Raw genomic sequence first — 13,989 nt, forward strand, 5'->3', positions numbered from 1 at the left:
TGTTAGGAATATAGCAAATGTATTAATGGTTGCTATAAAAGTCCAAATAAAAATAATTTATATAAAGAAAAGTGGGTGTGGTTTTTCAAATAGGAATAAAAAAAATTGGACAACACAAACAGACGACATTTTTGAGATGAAAATGTGTCCTTTTGCTTAATCGAAACGATTTTTGCTAAATTAATAGCATTAATAATGACAGTCCTACATACATCCACATCAGGCCTCTTCAAAATATCCTCCACTTTAGCCAGATCTCCATTAGCTGCAGCCTTGACCAGCTCCTCGTTTATGTCCCCGGACTCTTGCGTCTCGAATAGTTTCTTCAACAACTGAGACAAACGCTCTGGGAAAACAAGCGGAAACAGAGATTGATTTTATGTAGGTGCCAGAGAAAAAGAGAGCAGTGAGGACAGAGGACTAATATGATACTCTCCAAGCGACAGCAGTGCATGTTCACATGTACCTCCAGAGGCATTGCTGACAGCAGAGCCGGAGGGGGCGATCTTGGTGACAGCCGCAGGATTGTACGTCCAGGAAGTCCCACAAACCTCGACCTTCAGGTCACTGTCAGAGTAGATCTGCTGCACACGGCCCACCTTGCCCAGGGTCTATTTAAAAGTGTTGTGACAAACTCATTAGTGTTTGAAGTGTAGCTGTCTTCAGGCTGTGCATAAACGTTGTGTGTTACAGAGTCTGTGAAAATTAGGGGAAAATCAAAGAAAAAAAACACAAAAAAGAAGAGAAACCAGCAGCACAAAATGGACTGAGCATAATCATCCAATTTCAAATGACATCATCTTGATAATAGCTATATAGGAGAGCTGCTCTCTGATGATGTTAAGCTGGGTCAGGCTGACCTCAAGGATGTCATCAATAACAAGGACTGCTACTATAGGAGAACCAGCAGGCAGCAAACAGCCCTGGTTAGTGATCAAAGCTCAGCAGCTATTGAGAAGAGTCAATCTGGCATAATGGAGAAAACGAGCATAAAATGTGTCTCTCTGGGAAACAATTAATAAACATTATAAAATGGAGACGGTAACGTCAAGCTGTGAAGGAAAGAAAGAGGACGGGAGGGTGTCTGGTTTATTCTAAAGAGTTTGTAAAACCTACCGGCAGCATGGCCTCAGCCCACTCGCCATGCCCTCTTTGGAGCAGCTTGATGCGGTCGATGTCGTAGCAGATCTGGACCAGGTCTCCCACATGGAACTGGGAGCTTCCTCCTTCTGCTCCGGCTGCAACTTCACCGCTGCGCACTACGTTGGCCTTGGTTAGCACTGCTGGGTTAAACGTCCATCTGCAGAAACAAAAGACGCCTTAGAACGACACGATTAAAAACCACATAACTAGTTTGTGTGGCTTATGGGTCACAGAATAGAAATTCTGAGCAAACATTTTGTCAAAAAAAAATCTAAATTAATAAGAAAGATCCCAAGCAGAACGTCAAGACAGCAATTTTAAGCCCATTAAAATGAAGCAATCTTTTAAGGAATGAGCCAATAGGTCCAGACCTGATTCTTTTTCTGATCTGTGAACGCATCATCCCTAAGCCCTACTAGGCAGCGCTAGCATTAGTGTGGATGCTGTTACTGAGGGTACAAGACTCAAAGCTATTTCCACTAACAATGAGGTGATTAAAGTAAAGCAAGAAGCTACTTAAAAGGAAGCACTAGCTTTATTACACTATATCTGTGTATCAACCAGGCTGCTAAGGAACAAGAGAGAGATAAACTTTCAGTAGATAACAACAAGGTTGTATTTGGTGCACAAATTACGAAGATGCTAAATGCAGTTTCAAATCTCAACTCTGATCTTTTTATAACTCGTAACAATCATAAAAGACCGCCTTCTCACAACAGAGAAACTTGAGGACGTTTCGTGGTGTCTGGTTTTAAGTAAAAAAAGGTCCGTAAAATTCAAGACGTGATAAAATATAGTTTTGTTTGCCCCACTTCCTAATAGCCAGTAAATCTAGGCCTGTCTTAAGATGTACTTGCCTGTTCCCACTGGGGTACTGAACCACAATATCATGGTCCTCATCGATGCCACACACGGTGCCTGTGGTTGTGAGCGTCTCAAACATGCCATCGGTCCATCCCCCGTGGCCATGCTGGAGGGACTGAACGATCTCTAAATCCAAATCAATGTTGACCAGGTCGCCGATCTGAAGACCACCCGGATTTCTGTTTCCATTCTGCTCACCTGGGAGGCGAAGGCAACTTTAAATTTATCGACAAACTAAATGCATTAATAATACATGTTGCACTTCAAGCTTTAAGAGTCTGCAGGTGACCTTAAAGAGAAGTATAAAGGAGATCAATAAAATATACTGGGCTGTTATTTTACATAAACTATACACCACACATTTTTCTGCAATACCTAAAATAACAATATCAAACTCAATGAGTGAACTGAACTGCCCTGTAGTATTAGAGAGAGAATTTATTTAAAGCACAGTGAGCATGGATCACACTCACTGTGTTCTACATTTTGAGACCAACATGACTGTGCAGTACTGCCATCTAGTGGCTAAACAGATACAGGTGCAAGTAAAACTGCCCTAATGCCCTTGAATTCACTGCACCAGAATAAGAGGTGAGAAATTTGGTGCAATAATGACACATCACTGGCTAACTTACCTAAAACAGGACAATGGTCTCTGTAAAACGAGCCTCCTTTGGCATCCTGGACACATTTCAAATCCGACTGAGGGAAATAAAAAAAAAAAAAAAAATGAGAACAGTAGAATAGGTTAAATAAGGATATAATGCCGTACTAGCAATATTAATGAAGTAGAAAACCAAATCTACACAGCTAGGCTACCGTGACACAGAGTTTGCATATGCCAACAACATCAGTGCCCTACGGATAAGGTTGGGCAGTGGAACAGAACAGGTACCAACAGAGAGCTTCAGATCTCTGTTACACATATCTGATGACTCAGATGTGTGTAACCTTTGTGGCAGAGTTAGAGGGCAGAGATGATCATAGGATGAAACACCAAATTACTGAATATGACAAGTCTCGACAAATAGCCCCAGCTGCAGATTGAGAACTGCCGTCCTGTAAATGAGTGTTTTCCCCCTTAAAGATTTCTCTGTATTTGCGGGGGGGGGGGGTTTTGTCACACTGAAATCTTTCATATAATCACCTACATTTTAAGTTCAGAAAAAGATAAAGCGAGGAAACACAAAAGGCAGTTTTCGATTATTTCATTTGTTAAAAGGTGAAATGTCATCTAAACTTGTACAAACGTATTGCATCCTTTGCAGATATTTAACTGAGATTCTTTTTCTAAAATGCTATGCGAGTTGGAGGCCAGATGGATCGGGACACACAGGTTCAACTTTGGTCTCGTCAATCCACAAGTAAATTAATCCAAATGCCTTTAAGATTATCAAAACAGTATTTGGCAAATGTGAGTCAGGTTCAGGTGTTGTTAACCAGCAGTGGTTTTCATCTGGGAACTTCCCCATAAGATGTCATTTCTGTTCACTCTCCATCTTACAGTAAAACTATGAATACTGACCACCAAATGAGGCCTGCAGGCGTTTCAATATTATTCTGGGTTCTTTTTCCAGCTTCTGAGTCGTCAATGCCCTCCTAGAATAACATTTGAAAAGCCTGGAGCTCCTGGGAAGATTAACCACTGTTCCATGTTTTCTCCAGTGGTGGATAATGGTTCTTTCCATGATTTCCTGAACTTCCAAAGCCTTAGAAGTGACTTTCATGACATCTTGAATCAAACAAATATCAAACTATCAAGATGGGGAGCCTATTTTATGCCTTACTCCAGAGGCAGATGTCATCTCCATCCCTTAGAATCTATTAGAATAACAAAGTAAAAATCTGTCATGCAACGAAGAAACCCGATTGGCCATTTCGTAAAAAAGCAACGCCACCCTCCGCCAATGAAAAGAGGGCTTTTATTTGAGACACGTGTGTAGCTGTGGCTGCAAAAACCTGAAAGTTGACCTGCATGTTCACTTGATCACCCCCCCCACCCCCACCCCCAAAGGAAGCAAGAACAGATTGCTTTTCTCATGCAGATATCTTCCCCTTCCATCTGCCTGCACAATGGCTCCTTACACATTCAGGCTGTATGGCTCTCACAAAGGCCTGGCAGCAAAAGAGGGAGACCTCATCCCTGTGGTCAAACACAAAAGCCCCCTAACAGCTGTTCTTTTAGAAGACTGATGGGGACGGTGAGGAAGACAAGCGGCTTCCTCACCATTCCTTCGAAGCCGACCCTGTACAGGTTCTTGGCCCCGTTGTCCCAGATCACATAGGCGGCGCTGTGAGGGCTGGCGGCGCTCCAGTCCTGGATCTCCGTCACCTGTGGAGAAGAAAAGCTCAGCTCAGATAAAGATATGACACTTGGGTGTTTTCTTTTCTTTTGTTTTTTTTACAAACAACTTAACAGATTTGGTGTTTTAGACGAAAACCCTGATCTATTCTATTGATTCTGGGTCCTAATCACAGTATTTGTCACCACTCTGACTCTCAGTACCTCTTATTTGTCTATAAATATCTAAGCTGCACTCAAGTAACACCATGAAAATTTTCTAAAAATGTTTTAAGTTTTAGTTAATTTTTTTATCTCAAAAATATTCACATTCAGAATTCAAAAACCATAATATATTCATATATTTTTTTACAACCATTTGAAAATGAGCTAGGCAGAAGTATAAAGTTATTTAATCCTGACCCCTTTTATTTTATGTCATAATTTTTTACACATTATTTTTGAAAGAGAAAGAAATATCAGATCATCTTTATTTATTACACACACTACTAAACATCATGAAAAATCACCAATCTATACATCATGTTGGGAAATGGTTCTGAACCGTTAGCCTTTTGACAAGTGAAAACATCGTGTGTTACTGAAGGCATAAATAACCAATGAGCTACACGCAGAGAACCACAAAATCTATTTAAAATTTGTAAAACAATGTAAAGATAGATTTCCTCTCTCCATCACCAGCAGTAAATTGCTTTCATAACGATATTAGGAGTGTCGAGAGTTAAGTAAATGAATTCTTTAATTAAATAGCTCGCCTTTCGTAAATACTGAAACCCAACATTAATTACTTTAAGGCCGCTTTCCAAGCAAACTGATTAATGGGCCTTAAGATTTAATATTCATGCTAACCTAACGGCAGATTTTGGCTGCAGGAGATGTAGCGGCGGTTTTCTACACAGCATACTGCTGACAGCATCATAAAACACTAATGAGATGCGTCATTAAATAACAGTACAAAATAATGTATTACATTGAGGGGCTGTTAAACTGAATACTCCAGAGACTGCAGAAGACTCAAATACAAACACCAGTTACAGTGTAAGGAAAAAAATGAAAAAAAAAAAAAAAAACAAAAACAAAGATATGCACATGATATAACAAAGATATATTGGATTATGTTCTAATGACGTGCAGGATTTCTGCATTATCCAGAATGCAGAAATCAGTTTTAATCCCTCGTCACTGACATCATTATTTTATTTGACTCATTATTTCTATGAATCACTTTTACCGTCTTACATTTTTAAGCACATTGAATATATTGAGTTTAAAATTGTGTATTTGTGCTCATTTCTGGTTCGCTCTCTCTGAGCTACAGTTTCGAAACAGTCATATCAGTCAGTGCATCTGATTCACTGTCAAATGAGTGCTTACAATCTGCAGTGATCAAAAGTGTTGGGAGTACATTTGTTAAGTTTTGTGAAGTGACATGATGGAGAGCAGAGGAGACAACACCCAATGGCTAATGATGAGTCAGAAAAAACTAATCAACCCTCAAAAATGTGGTTTTTTTTTTTTGTTTGTTTGTTTGGCTGCTACATTTTACCCTGAATATGTTTTTTATGAAGATGCTTCACAAAAGACTGCTAAAGACATTGTAAAGGAAAAGAACAAAATAAGTATGTTTATGTAATGAGATGTTTTCAGAGTAAAATTATTTAGCCGATTACAAAAACAATACACCGATGAATTAGTCTGGAAAAATTGCAGCTGTACTTTTCTGTTTTTCTATGTGAGCTGTCCTCAGATAACCTCTACAGCCAAAGCTTTCTACAGGCACTAAAAGATATACGGAGCCAGTAAATTAGGCAATAAGTTTTGCACTGAAAGCTCTATGCACAATAGAATTGAATAATAGTCCCTTATTTATTCCCAGTGTGGCAACTCAAACAAAAGCACAAAATACATGTAAGTTAAAATGTGGTATGATGATTTATGCAGGGTTTCCTTGTGAATTCTAATGATAATGACATCAATTACAGTTTGCAAGTTTTAATTCCACAGCAAAAAAAATCTTTTTTGATTAAAGTGTTGGTTAATTTTGCTCTACGATACAAGCTTAGTGGCACTGAAACACTACAGAGCTATGCAGCTCCACAAAGAATTTGCTTATTTGATTGTTTTTTTGGCATTCCTTAAAGAAAATAAATCAACAAATAGTGCGCAAATTTTCAGATTTTGATTTGGTTTTGATTTTAATTTATTGGCCTTAGTTTTTATTTTAAAGAATATTGTATAACAAACCAAACAAAGCATGCGTGGGTTTAAAAACTTTCTATCAAAGGAAACCCAGCAGATTGTGTCAACTACTTGCTTACAGCTTTCACTCCTGTTGGATGAACACGTAGCGACAGTAAACAATCGCTGGCACCGTCGCCGTTTAGAGCAATCCCTGATACTAAGCGTAAATGTAACGACAGCAGAAAGGAAAACTCCCCTTTAACAGGAAGAAACCTAAAGCAGAACCTGACAACAGTCTATCAACACAGAAGCACTGTCCCAGGAGCACTTTCTATTCTGAATAAAATGACTGGTTTGCTTTTGTATTTATTTGGGGTTCTGTGTGTGTTACACTAGCATCCACTGGGAGAGCTCTTCCTGTTTTGGCTAGACCCATGTATATTTCAATCAAATCACATACTGTGGCAGAAACTTGTTTTTCCTGCCAAAGGCCGATTGACCTAAGAACTCCTTGAACCTTCAGGTGGGGACTCACCCCGACCAACTATAATTTCAGAGCAGGAAGCAAAACAAAAGACACTAACCGAGCTGAGGTTTAGCTATTTGTGTCTTACCTTTCCTCTCCTCGCATTGCCTCCATCTTGGTCTTCCCATTGCCAGTCCACTCCTCTAACAACTCGGCCACCAGCAAAAATCCCTCTGGCTGTGATTTTCTTTGACTTGCGACGTGACTCCAGAAGTACTCTGCTCAAATGTAGAAACGGAAACAGATGATTAAAAAAAAAATAAAAAATACTATGCTCACTCACACACCTGACACTAAAGAAGAGCTGCTTGGTTATGCTGCACATTTTCCTTAAGGAACAAAAATTTTGCATCGCTAAAAGGATAGATAGACTTAGCCTGCTCAAATAATTTGTCTCAAAACTTCAGCTTTGATTAATCTGAAGTTCCTAAGCAATTTATTTTTCAACAGTTGCTATAAAAAATTTAATGAGGTGCACAACAAACACACCCCACCAGACATCAGGAAGGATGGGAGGTGGGGAGACCTCCAGTACCCCGGTGCATTATGCAACGTCTGCCTCGGGGGAAATAAAGTCGCACTAGAATGAAAATAAGGCTGCCAGCTGCTCAGCTTTGTGCTTCATTTATAAAATTATAATAGGCCAGAAGTCTAGATCACTATTCCAACACTGATGGTCAATATAAAATCAAAAATAAAAGATAATTAGAAATGAAACTTCTTTTAAAAAGGTCCAGATAGCAAGTTATAGCAAATTAATAATTCATAATAATGTCATTTGCCTGAAAAAAATATATGACATATAAGTAAGAAGATTAGTTTCAGTTTTTAAATTAAATTACAGAAATGCATAATTTTTCCAATATGGTGTTCTTACACTAAGAGGTACTTGTAGTCTTTTTTGGGAGTATAACCAGAGTATAAAAGGAATTCAGTATTTCAAACCAATGTCAAATAATTTGCCTCAAAATGAAACATTGAAATACTTCAAAAAAAAATATTTGAATGTTTATTTAAAAAAAATATTTGAATGTTTAGGGACTGTAAAAACATTCTTGTAAAAAGCAACTACAAAACTATTTTTGGAAATTTGATTTTCATTTTATGTACAAGCTGCTTCAGTGCTGTATTTTTTGTTCTTTTTGTAATTTTTGCTGCCTCTAAACTGCCGTCTGTTTTCATATGATCCATTAAATCTGCTGAAACATGAGAAAATGAACAAATTGCTATTCAAACTTCATTATTACAAAGTGCTTAAAGAGACTGTAACTAGACTTTTTCACTAGTTTGCTTGGGAGATCCTGGATGGCTGAATCTACATCATCAGTTAACAGCTGAGGTTCAGGTAGTAAACCATAAATGTGTTAAAAGCCTAAAGATTTAGTAATTCACTGGGATTTATTAAGAATCTTTATAAATGATTTTAAGATCATTTTAAATCACAATGTAAAACTTGCCAACTTCTATAAATAATCTCAGCCTTTTCATTTATGCTTAATGTCCCTAATTATAGGCATGTCATGATGAGTCTTACAACATGGCTGCACACACTTAGAAAAGTCATCAACACTGATAAAGAAGGCACAATCCTCTCACATAAACAAAATATCTAGAAAAGTTAACATGAGATGGATTTTTTTTCTATTAAAAGCTCTGAATCTTAAAATAAGACTAAGCAGTTGCCTGGCAACTGAAGGTTAGGAGCATACAGACAGATTTCCATTGCCTCTTATGCAAGCATACAAAAAGGCTTCTCAAATGTCACACACTCACATAAGGTAACAAAGCCAGAATGAAGCTCTGAATGGTCCGACTGATCAAAACAAAGAGCGGGGCTTGCATTACTTGTTTAATCCACTTTATCTGTGGAAAAGTCTAATGTGGCAGACAGCAATGCAGAACAAACCTCTCGCTGCCTGGGGTGGTGATCCTGTAGAATCGGTGTCTCAGGTGATGCTTGTCTCCATGGTAACAGGTTGTGCAGAGGTCATAATTGGTGCACTCTGCGCATTTCCAGCGAATGCCAATGATTGGCTGTTGACGACAGGTGTCACACATGGTTCCATCATGCTTGATACCTAAGGGGGAGTTTGTATTTATAGGTTAACTGATAGAGATTGTAGTGTGTGTGTGAGTCCATCTCTGTACTCTGTCAGAACAACAATGCATGCATTATGTAAAGGGCACAATTTTTTAGGGCATATTTATAATGTGCATAGTTTTTAATATCTTAGCTGCAGTTTTAATAGCAAATAATTACGATCATGTCTGACTGGCTGCTTTCGCAAACTGTAATGGTTTTCTTTTGCAATGTGACTCATCCTTTAGAATAACAATAACTACAGACAACTTCTACTTCGCCTCTGAATAAATTATACGGTCTAAAACAAAAGGTCATTACTGCTAGTAATTGGGAGTGTAAACAGAAGACATTCAAGGTATAATAATGTTGCATTCATATATATATATATATATATATATATATATATATATATATATATATATATATATATATATATATAAAATGGGGCAGTTACAATAGTCAATCTGTACCAACATTTTTTAAAAGTTGGAGTCTCAAAACTGCTTGAATTTTTTTTCAGATATGCTGTCATTAAGAAAGTTAAGAGCTACTTAACTTTCAGAGACAAACTACTGCACCTCTGTCTGCAGCACATGTTTTCCTCATTTATGAGTTATGAGGCCTACAATTGAAAACTCGGAATTAGTCAGAATGTGAATCAGCAGGCTGGATCTCAAAGAAAACCAGACATCTTTGCAGCATGGAAAAGTCTGACCTCCAATTTTTACTTGAAGCCATCATGAAAAAAGAAACTCACCCATAACTCACCCCCCACCCCCCCCAAAAAAAATTCTGTTAACTTTTATACCAGTTCTCTGACAAAATATATTCTCTAGAAGCATGTTTGTTTTGGGGTTTTTTATTAGTATTATTTTACATGTTGTGTGTTTTGTGCTGGATGTTATTTTAAGGTCCTGGTTTGTCCAGAAGGGCTGACATCCTCTTCACCCTTTGCCAACTGTTTCTAAGAAACAGAACATCCCAGCTGACTCTGGAGAGCAGAGAAAGGGCTGGGGCAAATAACTTTGCAACCCTTAAAACTGAGATTTTATGAGGACACACTTGAATATGAAGGGAGTGGTGGTGTTGTTCCATACACTCGCTACTAAAAATATTTTCTCTGTTACCACATTTCTAAGAGCACAATAACCATTAATGCCTATAATCAAGTGTTCCACTGTATTCCATATGGTACTGTTAAATGATAAATGTAGCCAAAATATGTCATTTAGAAGTTTTGTTGTGATTATACGTAGCTTGATGGTTTTCTTACCGTCATCACATGTATGGGCATATTAAGTCATGTTTGTTTATGTGGTGATGTGTCAACTTCTTGACAGAATAACACCTTCTCAGTAAGATATTTTAACCGCTACTTTCAGTCAATAAAACTGGCTCAAAGCAGGAAAAGCAGTAAATGTGCATCTCTATTATGATGTATTTTTCTTAATTTTAAGTGTACTTACAATGGCATTTACTTTCTTTTACACATGATTAGTGGTGTAAAAGTAGACGCAATGCAAAAAACAAAGTCCTGCTTACTCTGTGGTTGCACCAAGCAACTTTGATGTTCTTGCTTCAGTTGACTAGAAATCACATGAAGGCTACTGGTTTATACTTTCATGTATTAATACGAATATTTTTTTCTATTCCTTCAGTTTTATTTGGATTCCAAACAACTACATCCACCAAAACAAGCTACAACATATTCTTTTTTTTATCTATAGTACCAGCAAGGACAGTCTGATAGGTGAATCTTCAGTTTTCAGCGATATCTTGATATAGATATTAGTAGTTAGCCACCAATTAATTGCGTCTTGTAAAAGAAAAAAGAAAAAAACAGCAAGTTCTCCACAGCAACAAAACAATGTGTACGCGCGCACAACGCAAGTAATTGCCGCCATGTTTATTTGTTTACAATTTATATTCACAGAAACGAAGGCTAACTGAAGAGAAGGCTAAAGAAGCCTTCTATTCACGAAAACTCAACTGTTGCACCGTACGCCTCTCAGCGTCAGAAGTTCAGCAAAAATAATTCAACAAATAAAGTTACCTGTTGGAGCACTGTCTAATATTCTTATGTCGTAAGCTCCAGAGCAGCGGTAGTTGGCAGCAGTTCCGTTATCCCAAACAACGACCACTTCTTCTGGACTTTCGAAACTCCTGACGGTGCCGACATGCCCCTCTCCACCATCCTGCTTCCCCCACTTCCAGTCGGGTCCGCGGACCACTCTGGCTCCCACTCCTTCCATCATCGCCCGGTTGTTCCTGCCGGTGGTCATTTACGAAAAGAGCTCGCAAAAATAAGCACAACAATTCTTCCACGTTAGCGAGCTAGCAGGGCTGATAAGAGCACTGGGTCGGCAGACTGTTTCCCACTGAGGTGGAAGCAAGTCCAGACAGGAAAGAAGCCGGAGAGAAAAAAAATCCACAAAAGCTAACCTGCTGGCTAACCCAAGGAGGGTGCTGGTGGATCCTTTACAAAAACTACAAGCTAACGTTATCTACAAATCAATACTTGCTGTGTGATATTATTGAGAAGGAAAATCTTAACAATCCTCAAACACTATTCAGCAAGCGTATCTTCAGTTTGCAAACAACCACTCAGTTTTCACCTCCCCTTCAGTTCATACACATTGAAGCCACCTCTTCAACTTAGCAAGCTAGCGAACACAATGCTACAAATAGCAATGCTAACAGTACAATTTCTCCTGGCTTCTCGTTACTGAGAGCGAATGTTCTTCTTTTCGTGGCTGCTTATCCGTATCGTTACTTTTAAAAGTGCACAAAAAACATCCAACGGGTTCTCCTTTTTTTGCTCCAGCCTGCTCCATGGGATGAAGTCAGAGTGTACGCGTCGCCATTATTCTCAATCATCGTTCGAGCCTCAGACGAGCAACAACTAGCTACGGAGATGCACGATGAAGCACGAAGACGAGAGCCGAGCCGGAGACCGCCTGTTTGATGTGGAAATATAAAGAATGACGTTGAAACATCTACAAGCTGTGATTATGCCTGTCAAGGGTAAATATAAAGCATATTTAAAATATTTATTTTAAACAATCCTGGGCGTTTCCTAACTATGTATTATACATATTCAAAAATATCATTGTTTTTGGACTTATTTTAAAATATAACCGAGGGATAAGTTTAATCTCCTTTCCAGTTATAATCTTGTTGACACCCCAATCATTTGTTTTATTTTAGCAAAGAGTAGAACGCTACATAAGGTCCCAGTGTGACTTCGAGATATCTACATCCACTTAGAACGATTTAGGTGGATTTTTATTATACATGAGTAACTTGACTCACTTCCCAAGGTGACATGGCATTGGGAGCAACTCAAATATTCAAAGAAAAAAAGCTTATCTGTTGTTCCCCAACATAATTTTCAATTTCAATTGCTTTCATCATCCAGTTAGTGACGACTGGTCCCCATCTGCTGTGTAAACATGTCTGTCTGCAACTCCTAATTGTGTTCTTAAACATTGCCTAGATCTGATATTCTAATTAAAATAAAAAGTATGGTATTTTCAAATTATGGCGCTACATATCACAAGGGCTAAAATATATGTTTCTATGTAATAAACCTGTGGGTTTTCATAGATACTTTAACATGTTAACTTAGACTATTAGGGCTTTTTAAGGAAATTTTAAAGGGGGGCTGGGGGGTATTATGTAAAATTCACTTTTTTTTTTTTTTGTTTTAACGGCATGTTATAATATTATTCCCTCATCAAAAATGCCTAGAACGTTACTTTGATTCTTTCATGCATGTTTGAGAAATTCTTGAATCTCCCCTTCAGCTATTCAGAGGTGCCCAAACACTTGCTCTCACTAATTGCAGCCTATTTCCACAAAGCTCTTAGCTGCAGTCTCCAGCCGAACATCAGCGTCACAGAGCATCCCTTCTCCTTTCCCACTAGGCTCCACCATATAAACAGCATCAGTGATTAACAAGCACCTGGTGAAACTGTTAGTTTCCTGATCTTATCATAGTACTACTCACTCCAACACACCTATGAATGGTTGTAATCGCCACAATGGAAAGTCATTGTTGTGATGATTAGGTGAAGGCGGCCTGTTGAAAGGAGCAGGAGCTTCTTAAAGAGACATAAGCGAATTTCAAGGTGTAAAATTGTGAAGTCAGTTTTCTTTTATGTTATGTTTGATACATGCTGCAATTTTATAATAACTGATCATACATTTTTACTTTTGAAATTATGGTACTCAAACGGAGTTAATACTACTGGTTAAATCATTTATGTGTTTGTGCTTTTGCCAGTAGAACTCCACATTGTATTTACTTCTCTTTTAATAGCTGAGGTCTAATGTAACTAAAAGGCTAAAAAGAAAGCCTTTGTGTGAGAGTCAACTTAAGCACTACTAACATTCCACTAAGTCAAGCAAATGAAGATGTAAACAATCTTTGTGATCCATTGATGGCTTGTTGGTGATGGGCTTAAACATCCCCAAATCAGTGTTTTTCTTTGGGCCCCACATAATCTTGGGCAGGCTTTGATTGAAACTCATAAATACAAAATTGATTATAAAATTAGAATAATAAATAAATAAAACAACTAATATGCTGAATGAAATACTTAATACCAGACTGTATCTGAGAGGAATATACAAAACTTCTCCTCATTACATTGTATCTTATGTGCACAGTTAACTTCTACGGTTTTAGCACAAGACAACCCAGTCTCTGTTGGGTTGTAATGTTGCCTCAAGGCCCTTTGGATTTCAACACGTTCTCTGTTAATTAAATTACAGCGGATTACCACACGGTGAAGCTGGAGCATTTGGGTCCCTGGTGAGTCTGCAGACACAGTGGCATTACTAGCTGTGTCATCAGTTTTAACCATGTCCTACCACTATATTTAATCG

General features: G+C 38.2%; 1 protein-coding gene across 4 annotated transcripts in view; it reads right to left on the bottom strand.

The window, feature by feature from the left end:
• Nucleotides 1-12,060, bottom strand: part of mib1 (MIB E3 ubiquitin protein ligase 1) — a 60,658-nt gene extending 48,598 nt beyond the window's left edge. For all 4 annotated transcript variants that reach the window (XM_014998305.2, XM_014998304.2, XM_014998303.2 and 1 more), the window contains exons 1-9: nt 11,153-12,060; nt 8,923-9,094; nt 7,105-7,234; nt 4,235-4,339; nt 2,643-2,709; nt 2,001-2,205; nt 1,117-1,300; nt 467-611; nt 213-346 (exon numbers count right to left, since the gene is read on the bottom strand). In XM_014998305.2, the coding sequence (XP_014853791.1) occupies nt 213-346; nt 467-611; nt 1,117-1,300; nt 2,001-2,205; nt 2,643-2,709; nt 4,235-4,339; nt 7,105-7,234; nt 8,923-9,094; nt 11,153-11,381 (1,371 nt within the window). In that variant the 5' untranslated portion in view covers nt 11,382-12,060. The remainder of the gene's footprint in view (nt 1-212; nt 347-466; nt 612-1,116; nt 1,301-2,000; nt 2,206-2,642; nt 2,710-4,234; nt 4,340-7,104; nt 7,235-8,922; nt 9,095-11,152) is intronic.
• Between the last annotated feature and the right edge of the window lie 1,929 nt (nt 12,061-13,989).

Source organism: Poecilia mexicana, unplaced genomic scaffold (assembly GCF_051168715.1).
Source record: "Poecilia mexicana isolate PSO_F unplaced genomic scaffold, ASM5116871v1 scaffold_17, whole genome shotgun sequence".
Taxonomy (NCBI): Eukaryota; Metazoa; Chordata; class Actinopteri; order Cyprinodontiformes; family Poeciliidae; genus Poecilia; species Poecilia mexicana.